This window comes from Eretmochelys imbricata, chromosome 5 (genome assembly GCF_965152235.1).
Source record: "Eretmochelys imbricata isolate rEreImb1 chromosome 5, rEreImb1.hap1, whole genome shotgun sequence".
NCBI classification, from domain to species: Eukaryota; Metazoa; Chordata; order Testudines; family Cheloniidae; genus Eretmochelys; species Eretmochelys imbricata.
The window spans coordinates 29494841-29505962 of NC_135576.1; the positions used below are offsets into that span (position 1 = coordinate 29494841).

The following is an 11122-nucleotide window of genomic DNA, read 5'->3' on the forward strand; positions in this document are numbered from 1 at the left end:
TTGTAACAAAGTTACTATGTGAGTACTAAACGGAGTGTTCAAAAATTCCCTGACTTAAAAAAAGAAGTAGAGTTGAAATCATGGCTTTTAAAACAGTTTAGCTGAAATATGTATAACCAGGTTTTGTGGTGGCATTCAACAGAATAAATAACTCACCATATGCCACAGCAGTGACAACAGCTCTCTACGACAAAGCTTGGAAGTCTACTGTACTTCTATAGTCATGCCCAAATAACTGTTCCAAAAATAGCTTAATGAGCAGCCATGGGAATTTGTCCAAATCAAAACAAGATCTTGGCAGCTCAAAGCACATGCACCTTACATCATCCTTTTGGGATAATTTTGGCCATAGAATGTCAAGTCACAAGGATGGCTCTTCCAAAGGAAAATATAACCTCACTTCCAATGCAAGACTTATCACAGCTCTGTTAAAATATAATTTATGTAAGCAGGTTTATTAATTCTTTATATATAATATTCCAAGGGTGTAGGAACACCTACCCTGCATTGTTACTGACTGCAGTTATCCCTTTCACTCCAGTCTTCAGTAAGCCTCCTATGAGGTTCTCTGGAATTCCACACAATCCAAAACCTATGCAAAACAAACACAAACAAGGCACATAACAAGCATTCTAGAGAGAACAATTTCATCATAAGAAATAAATCTGTGCAGCAGATGATAAAAACCACACACATTCTGCACCGAAGAGAATAATCTGGTTATAGATAAATAAGCAGCTCAACACTTGGAGAAAATGTTTCTCAGAATAAGGAACAGGACTTTAATCACACTATTCCCATTACTATGAATGTTGGTTTGGGAGGGTACAATCTCTTTTCCCTTCAGTCCATCCAAAAGTCATCTTCCCTTCCCATTATGTTGGCTATATTTATCTCCATACTGGATCTCTGCTGTGGCTTCCCTACTTCTGCAATATTAAGTTTAAAGCTTCTCCTCTTCAGTTTCACACAACCCATAGTTTGCCTCCACCCACATCTCTACCTTCATTCCCTCTGATATACTCCCCCTACTTCAATCCAGTCCAGCTTCAGTCCTGAAGATTGCCTAATTCTGATCTCTGCTACCAATCTGTATAACTAGAGTAACTGCGATCAGAGTTCTCTTTTTCTGTATTCTCATCTTTGTGTCTACCTTTTATGCAGCCCCATAGGCTTGGGGCAGCCCCTCTTTTGCCTTATAAACCCCACCAGCAACTTGTAAAAACCCAGGTACTCCATAAAACATTTCAGCTAAGAAGAACACATGCTCTTCTGTACTTGCTAGATGGCAACTGCCCATCATTGTGTTTGGACACTTGTATATTTGTATTGGACCCACATGTTTTTTTTATTGTAAACTCTGCAAGACAAAAATTTTGTTCTTTGTTTGGAACAAAAACTGTAATACTTCCTGATGTACATAAAAAAATCTCTGCACTAAGTGTGTACTTCTCTGCAGCCTTATTGTTATGAATTTGTGGTAACTATCAAGAGAGCCCATATGCTACATTTTTTAAATGTGATTACCTGATATCTTTAAAAAAAATCTAGCTTTCTGTTTACAAAATATATTGAGATTTCACAGCAAAAGTTACATATTTTTAACTTCTGAATAGGACACATACAGGACACTTTTATAATGTAGATATAAAGTGTTACCAATTGGCCAGTAAAAGGAAACTGTAGCACAAATATAACCTAGATCAGTCATAAGTAACATTTTCAACCTTTGCAGCATTTTTCCATTAGGGAATTTCAAAGTTTTTGTGGGTGAGTGCATGTGTGTGAGTAAAAAAAATTTCCTAAGCACCTTAGCGGCTCAGGCCTGGTCTACATTACAAAGTTAGGCTGATGCAAGACGCCTTGCGTCAATCTAGTTGTACATATGTCTACTTTTAAATGTGTCTCCCACTGATGTGAGTGCCCCATTACAGCAACACAGTAATACCAGCTCCCTAAGCAGCACTGAGCCATAGTCAACGTACCGAGGTTGCCTCAGCATGAGCATAAACACTGGTTACTTATGTCGACTCCAACAGTCCTCCAGCAGCTGTCCCACAATGCATGACACTGACTGCTTTGGTCACAATTTTAACTTCACCACCCAGAGATCACAGAGACCGGAAGGCCTGCCTCCCCTTTAAAGCCACACAAATTTTGTAAATGTCTTTTCCTATCTTGCTCGGTGAGCACACCTAGCAGCTCTCCATTGCGGATTTCAACTGCCCAGTAGACCATATTATCTACACACTCCAGGTGTGCTCCTGCTTGGAGAAGACAGGAAATACTGGCTCTCCTGGGCCTGTGGGAAAAGGCTATGGAAGCACAGCTATTGCCCAGCCCTAGAAATATGGACATCTACAAGCAGATCACACAGGGGATGTGGGACACGAGGTACAACAGAGATCAGCAGCAGACATGACAAACCCGTGGGAAAAAAAGCAAAAAGCGGGCTTGTTTTTGGCTTATTTGGCTTGTGAGTTGCCTGTTGGCTAATTTTTGGCTTGTAGCTTGTTGCTGGGGGGGGGGGGGGGGGGGGGCGGGGATCAGCTCCTAGCAAGCAGGGGTAAGGGGGAGAGAGAGTCACGGGTGCACAGCGAGCCCACCACAGTCCCAGACTGCACGCTGGAGGGTGGTGGGGGGGGAAATCTAGTCAACTAGAGTGTTGCGGGTTCTTAGGGCTGAGCTTGTTTTGGCCTTGTTTTGAAACGGGATTAGCTTGATTAGGGGTTTATTGTGAAAGTCGGGGTGCTTATTTACTGCATGAAAGGTGGCAACTGTGATCAGCAACAGTGCTGATTGAAAGCAAAGAACTGTGTCAGGCTTATCAGAAAACCAACAGTCAATCCAGTGCTGAGCTGCAGACCTGCCTCTTTTGCAAAGAGCTGCATGCCATACTTGGCAGAGACCTCACCACCACCCGCTGTACACCATTGTGGATACTTCCAAGGAGCCCAAACCACAGGCCCCTGACACGAACAGTGAGGAGGAGAAGGAGGGGGACATCTGGTGTAGATGGACTCCCCAGTTGCACGCCAGGACCTGTTTGAGATTCTACTACAGTTCAGTCAGTCCCAGCAGTCAAATATGGGTGAGCCTGTTGCAGGGGAAGGAACCTCGGGTAAACACGTAATGGTATTTCTCATTACAATGACATACTGATGGCACCCCCAATTTAACAGGATACCGATACCAACTTTTCATTAATTGACTCATACTAGAAGAGGTAGCAGTATAATAAAAAGAGGTAGTATAGTTATCTGCTTTTCACTCCCCTGTACAGTTTTGGGTGAGGAGGCATGCAGAACAGTTTATGAACACAGGGATGTCCCTTGAATCCTCCTGAGCTGTCTCCATGAAACCTTCATGGAGATACTCTGCAGTCCTCTCCTGAAGATTTCTAGGGATAGCAGCCTTATTTCTTCCTCTGTGGTAGGACACTTTTCCATGCCAGTCAGCAATAAACATTGGCAGGCACCTTTGCAGTACACAGGCCAGCAGCATACAGGCCTGGGCAGCTTTGGGACACCAACAGCAGTGGTGTTTTCTGTGCCTTTATTACCCTCAGGCATGAGATACAAGCTAAAAACCACCACCTGTGAAAACGGTGCCGGTATTCATTGCCATTGCCCTTCTCATAGTTCCATGCAACCAAGAAATTCCCTCCTCGTTTCCCTCACCTTTGAGGGCCATGGCTGGTGTTGTGAGTGGCACTGTGCACAATTACTCTGAAGCAGAAGTGCAAATAAGCACGTCCTGTTTAAAACTTTAGGGGAGCAAGGGAAGGAAGGTCTGAACCTTAACTTTCCATTGTGACTATATTGACAAAGGCAGCTGTGTGTGTTTTAATCTGCAGCTTCTGCCTTTGCGGCATCGTGGGGTGTTCCCCCCCCGCCCCCACCCCCGACACACACGCCAAATGCCTGAGCCAGATAAGGAGGGGAAAAAAGACAATTCAGGACAATATGTTCAATGAGATCCTGCAAGCCAGTGCTGCACCAGACCATGAGCAAAGGACATGTAGGATGAACAGTGCAGACAGCCTGGAGAAGGAAAGAGCAGACAGGAGAAAGGCCCAGGAGTCCCAGCAGGAAAAAGAGAGGGAAGTGCACTAGGACATAGTGGAGCTTCTCCGGCAGCAAATACAGATTCTGCAGACCTTTGTGAGCCTACAGGTTTAATATCACAGGCTTGCCTCCCTTTGCAGTCCACAGACAACTCCATTACAGCACTTCCCTATACCACCCCCTCAATATATCACATGGCATCAGGGGCAGCATCTCAACCCCTACCACTCTACCCGGTGACATTATGGACAACCACAGCTACACATACACTGACCTATGAATGCCCCACTTGCTGCATGGGTAGGTAAAATAGATGTGAATGTTCTTTCCCTTTTTAAGTTCTGTTGCATTAATTTATTGAGTTTTAAATGTATTTGATTTTAAGCTGCAGATTTTTCTTTGCACTGACTTTGTTACTGAATAAAATTTTATTATTTGGGAAATAATTCATCTTTATTCTGAAAGTACCTACATACTTGTTACTGTGCAGTGAGACAAACTCATGGGATCTGTGACAGTGCAATAATCAAATATACAGGAAGCACCACAGAATTAACAGGTGCATTGGGAGTGTTATATTCATAGATGTGTGCCAAGCACCCACAATTCCTAACAGGCCGCAAAACAACCGGGCCAGGGAGAGAGCACAGTCCACCACAATGCATTACTGTGATTTAACTGTTTAGAGTGCTCTTTCAAATCCTCCCTGAGCCAGATAGCTCTATGCTGAGCTCTTCTTATAGCTCTTGTGTCTGGCTGTTCAAACTCAGCAGACGGTCACTCCACCCCCACCCCGGCAGCAACTTTTCCCCCTTTGCTTCACATATATTCTGCAGGACACAGCAGGCAGCTTTAACTATTGGGATATTTCCCCACCCCCCCATTGAAATCCATCCTTGTGAGTGAAAACCAGCATCCCTTCCGTCTACCAAAGGTACATTCAACTGTCATTCTGCACCTGCTAAGCCTGTAATTGAATCTTTCCTTGGTGTGGTCGAGGTGGCCAGCGTATAGCTTCATAAGCATGGGGAGCCAGGATAGGCTGCATTCCCCAGGGTCACTATTGACATTTCAATATCACCAATTGTAATCCACCTATCGGGAAAATAAGTACTTGGTTGCAGTTTTCTGAACAGTCTTGTGTTCTTAGAGATGCAAACATCATTCACCTTCCCTGACCTGTCAATATTGATGTTGGTGAAGCATCCTGGTGATCCACCAATGTTTGCATAACCATAGAAAAGTATCCCTTTCTGCTGATGTTCTCAGTGGCAAGGTGGTCTGGTGCCAAATAGGGAGATGCATGCTGTCTCTTGCTCTACCGCAGTTTGGGAACCCTATTGCTGCAAACCATTCACTATGTCCTGTATGTTGTTAAGAGTCAGAGCCCTCCACAGCAGGAGACAATTAACCCTGCATGCTGCATAAAACAGCCCCCACCCCCAGTGGATTTTTTCAACTCCAAAATGATTTCTCTCTGACCAATAGCAATCCGGCATTGCAAGTTTCCACAGTGTGATCAACACTCGCTTCTCCACTGACAGTGAAGCTCTCATTTTGGTGTCCCTGTGCTAGAGTGAGTTCAGCATACAGATCCAGGAATGTGGCCTGGCACATCTGAAAGTTCTGCAGCCACTGCTGGTCATCCCAAGGCAGCATTACGATGTGATCCCACCAGTCAGTGCTCATTTCTTGGGCCCAGGAGTGGCGCACCACCATCTGCAGCTATGTGAATGCTACCAACAGCCTTCAATTGGTTTGTACTATGTCCCACAGCAATCTTCCCCCTCTACCCATTTGGTTCTTCTTCCGGCTCTACAAATAAAGGACGCACAATTCTCCAGTGTTTGCATCTCTTCTGACAGAAGCGTGGAGATTGCAGAGTTTTGCACTGAGATGGCAGAAAGCAAGGAGGGCCACGCAGGTTCATAAATTTTTAAAAAGGAGTGAAAATTAAGGGACAGATGTCATTACGGGATGGAGAGTGGCACGCTGGGAAGTTGGCCCCATGCTCCCAGTCATTCCTGTGCAACTCACTTCTGCCCTACCAGGCATTGCCAAAACTTCGTGAAAGACAGTGTGCTGGAGGGTGACGGGCTGCACAGTGGGATACCTACCCACGATGCACCGCACTACGCATGGACACAAGCGCTCCTGGAAAATACGTGCAGCGCCAATGCAAGGAGCCAAGCGTGCATGCGTACAAGCAATGTTCTAACTGCAGTGGCTTTATGCCAACGTAACTTGCATCAACCAAAGTTTGTAATGTAGACATGGCCTTTGGCGCTCAAGTCCCAAGTTACCCATATTCATTACGCACAATATAAGTAGGGAGCCACACTCTTTGGTCTAAAGAAGCACTAAATTCATTGCACAAATCAGGGGCTCCTTGCATTCCTCCATTCCATGCACAAGCTCCGTATGCCACCCTCTTCTATTTCAGAGACTTCCTGCAGCCTTCCTAATGACAAAGACTTTGTGTGCACCCCCATTTTTCCATTACCCCCATTCCTCCCAAACCAGGCTCCCCCAATCTCTCCATCTGCCAGCAATTCTGTGTGCCCCCATTCTCCCTCTGTCAGGGTTCCCCATTCCCCTTTGCTATGAGTTCTCTGTTCCTCTCCACTCCCCCATGTCATGTGTGTGTGCCTGCATTCCCACCTTCCACCCCATGCCAGAGGCTCCGTTTGCCCATTCTCCCTGCCATGTCAGGGTCAATCATCACCCATTCCCCACCCACTCTTAGCATTTCTCTTCTTTCTGTCTCAGAGATAAATCAACATGTTTAGCTCTATTGGGAGGGTGGGCAGAGATGAAATAGGGTATTAAATTTGTGCCATCAATCAGTTCATTGATATGTAGACAACTGCAGAGGTGCTTGAAGATGTGCGCTAAACAGATGGCAAGAGTTCTGCGTTCCCCAGCTCCCAATTTTTTCCATCTTCCACTTTTCACCAAAATCTATATTAAATTTTACCAAACTGCAAATTTTTGTCTCATCATTTAAGGGGATACTAGCAACCTGAAAAGGCGACCCACCTGAAAACATTCCACATCAAGTAACATCCAAGATTTTTGTTACTGACAGTTAGAGGGGGAATTTTCTCTGTCTCCCCCCCTTTTTTTTCTGCTAAGACTCCGTCAGTTTTTTCCTTACTGAAAAGGCCCCTGTAATCATCAATAGGACAGTAGGAAATGCTATGTGAAGACAAAATATTTTCCGTGCTACATGATATTTAAAAGGTGTTCTAACCATTTTTTATTTAAAATTAGTCAATTAAAAAATTCAAGTTGAGACTGTCCTACTCAGAAGATGAGAGGTTTTCTCCATGAAGGATAGTAAAATTAATACTTACCACCAACAAGTATAGTTGCCCCATCGGGTATGTCTTTTACTGCTTCCACAGCATCAGTATAGAATTTGGTGTTGCGACGGCTGCTGGTAGAGAAATAGCAGCCACAAATCTGGAACAACATTAAAAGAAATCAGCATGCATGAACAAAATGTTTTGCATTACAGCTTTATCCTGGGGAGTATCCCATGAATTGTGTAGGAGGAGACTGCATCTGCTAAGTTCAGAGTTTGAATAGCAAAGAGTCTTCCAGTGTTTGGAAAGGAAGGAGGATTGAGCTCCAATACCTTTTTGTGAACCAGGGCCCTTCCTGGTCCTTCAAAAGATCACCTCTGGCTGCTCTGCTTCTCCTGGCATTCATGACATATATATTATGCTACTATGTTTATATGTAGCATTGATTCCACTTAGGGGTCTCTTTAGATAAGAAATAGCCTAATAAGATGATCTTGTCTACAGATGTCAGTGTATTTTATAAATATGTCCATAGTTAAATATCAGTATTTGTTCATTTCTTCCAATAAATGCAACTCACTTAACCCAGTGTACTGATTTTAAAGTGTCTGGCATTAACATTAATTATGGGGTTGCAGCTCTAAATAGTACAGGTGGAATATGCTTCTCATCTTACCCATATCGTTTGGCTTACGTATCTGTACACACACACACACTTCTATAAAAGGAGATATATAAATATGTGGATATAAATCCTTAGCTTAGGAAGCCTTGCCAAGGTGAAATGAACTAGGTTTTCAGTTGTTAAGTGCTGTTTGTGATTTGTTATGCAGAATCATCATCCGTTGTTTGCACTGTACAGAACCATGTGGGTAAGATTATAGGTCAACCACCCCCACCTGTGAAAATGTTGAAGCTATACAATGAATAGCATATTTTAAATTGATGAATACATCTTACAAAGTCATCAATATTCCAAATGTTGAAAAAAAAGATTTCAGATTATGAACTACAGGCCCCATCCTGCAAGGTCACTACATGCAAAGCTCCAAATCAAGTTTCAAACTTGCAGGAGATGCGCCCTACATCTTGAATTTTAGCCCTAAAAATCTTAACTGACCCCAAGATCAGACCCCATCTTCCATATCCTATTGTGCGAGGCACACCATTTATTAAAACCAAGTAATTTAAAAGCTACCAAAGGGCATGGTGAAAGTAGTTCATTTCCCCTTTAATACATTTTAGCTAGCAATATAAAGAGACTAGTGTTTTCATCTATATTGCTTAGTAAGAAGCCTCTTGCAGCAGAAGAGGCCATTCTGGGGCTGAGGAAATATCCAAGAATTTGTTCACAGGTGTATTAAAAAAGTCACATCTTGTCTTACCCGAAGACAATAGCACAAGTCCTGAACAACTAGCTCATAATCAGTTAATCATAACACCCTGATGACGCCATAGTTTCCCTTCTTTTCTGATCCAACACAGTGACCTAGCTGGAGGGAGGACACTGCATCTTACAAGACGCTGTTTTACACTGTGCACATTACAGACCAAAACAGGCACCCACTTAACGCAAGAACGGATCTGATGAAGAAACGGGAAGCCCTGAATGCTGGCTATGAAAAGTAAGAGGACAGGATCCTAAAGTCAGAGATTTCCCTCCCCAAGGTCAGCCCCACACGCCGCCCTCTGGCTGGGCTGAAGGGCTCTCCAGATCCGCTTCTCAGGCCGGGCAGAGCTGAAACGTGCCATTTTGTAGCCGAATCTGACAGCAGCTACAACGTAGCCAGGGCGGGGAGGCGGCGGCGGCGGCGGCGCGGAGCCCGTGGCTTTGCAGCGAGGCGGAAAGCGGGGAAACAGGCCATCGATTAAGGCAATTCACAAGGTGGCTGCAGGGCACGGTCAATGGGACGCGCTCGTGCTGTGGACAGAGGCCAGCACAACCAGGACTCGCTCAGAGCTGGGGGACTTTCTCTGCTTGCCCTCCCCCCCCCCCCCCCCGGCCCGCCGCGCTCCTTACCTTGGCTTGGGCTGCCCGCAGCGCCGGGGCGCCCCCCCTGCGAGCTCCCCGAGCGGCGGGAGGGGAGATGCCGGGGCTCAGCCTGCCAAGGAGTTTATAAGCCGCCATCTTCAGGCTTCGCAGCGCGCGAGAGTCCAGACGCCGGGGAGCTGCCCTCGGCCGAGCAGAGGAGCGCTGGGGTGGAGGCTGCAGCTGCCCAGCCGGTGCAGGGCGGAGCGGAGCGGAGCGAGAACGCGAGGCGGCGGCTGCGGCGGGCGTTGCGATCACATGGGAGCGGGGTGGGGCAGGGGCTCGGCGCTGGCTGCCCTTGACGTCTTGCTTTTAACCCTTGCGGAGGAGGTGTGAGCAGCTGGGGGTGGGCGATGATCGGGGGCGCCCTGGGCGGTGTGTGATGGGGGGGAGGCTCAGCCCAGCTCCCACCAGACTGAGCAGGGCCGGCAAGGCGCGGGGCATCCAGCTTCCCTTCCCGGGCTCTGAGACGCGGTGCAGGAGCCCAAGCCCGCTGCCGGGCACTGAAGTCGGGAGCAGGGCCGGGGGGACCACACAGGTCAGCGGTGGAAGCAGCGCTGGGTTAGAGCCGCCCCATGGGCGATGTAATTACATGATGACAACTGAAGCCAAGGGGGCAAAGAACTGAGCATAGGGAATTGAACTGCTTCCCTCCCCCCCCCACACACATTTCCCCGCTTCACAGCAGCCCCCCTGATCCTGCTCTCCTATGAAATCTTCCTTTACTGAGTGACAGGCTTTAGCCCTAGCACACCAGGGATTATCTAAAAAAAGGAGTACTTGTGGCATTTTAGAGATTAACCAATTTATTTGAGCATAAGCTTTTCTGAGCTACAGCTCACTTCATCTGATGCATACTGTGGAAAGTGTAGAAGATCTTTTTATATACACACAAAGCATGAAAAAATACCTCCTCCCACCCCACTCTCCTGCTGCTAATAGCTTATCGAAAGTGATCACTCTCCTTACAATGTGTATGATAATCAAGTTGGGCCATTTCCAGCACAAATCCAGGTTTTCTCACCCCGCCCCCCCCACACACACACACAAACCCAGTCTCCTGCTGGTAATAGCTTATCTAAAGTGACCACTCTCCTTACAATGTGTATGATAATCAAGGTGGGCCATTTCCAGCATAAATCCAGGGTTTAACAAGAACGTCTGGGGGCGGGGGTAGGAAAAAACAAGGGGAAATAGGCTTGAATAGAGACTGGGAGTGGCTAAATCATTATGCAAGGTAGCCTAAGTTAATTGTATCAAATTTGCAAATGAATTCCAATTCAACAGTTTCTCGCTGGAGTCTGGATTTGAAGTTTTTTTGTTGTAATATCACAACTTTCATGTCTGTAATCGCGTGACCAGAGAGATTGAAGTGTTCTCCGACTGGTTTATGAATGTTATAATTCTTGACATCTGATTTGTGTCCATTTATTCTTTTACGTAGAGACTGTCCAGTTTGACCAATGTACTTGGCAGAGGGGCATTGCTGGCACATGATGGCATATATCACATTGGTGGATGTGCAGGTGAACGAGTCTCTGATAGTGTGGCTGATGTGATTAGGCCCTGTGATGGTGTCCCCTGAATAGATATGTGGGCACAGTTGGCAGCGGGCTTTGTTGCAAGGATAGGTTCCTGGGTTAGTGGTTCTGTTGTGTGGTATGTGGTTGCTGGTGAGTATTTGCTTCAGGTTGGGGGGCTGTCTGTAGGCAAGGACT

The 11122-nt window shown here is 46.0% G+C and overlaps 1 protein-coding gene across 1 annotated transcript in view; it reads right to left on the reverse strand.

Moving 5' to 3' along the window:
• The window catches only part of OXCT1 (3-oxoacid CoA-transferase 1), a 138879-nt gene extending 129271 nt beyond the window's left edge, over positions 1 to 9608 (reverse strand). The window contains exons 1-3 of the mRNA XM_077816798.1: positions 9396 to 9608; positions 7424 to 7532; positions 502 to 592 (exon numbers count right to left, since the gene is read on the reverse strand). Of these exons, the coding sequence (XP_077672924.1) occupies positions 502 to 592; positions 7424 to 7532; positions 9396 to 9503 (308 nt within the window). The 5' untranslated portion in view covers positions 9504 to 9608. The remainder of the gene's footprint in view (positions 1 to 501; positions 593 to 7423; positions 7533 to 9395) is intronic.
• Between the last annotated feature and the right edge of the window lie 1514 nt (positions 9609 to 11122).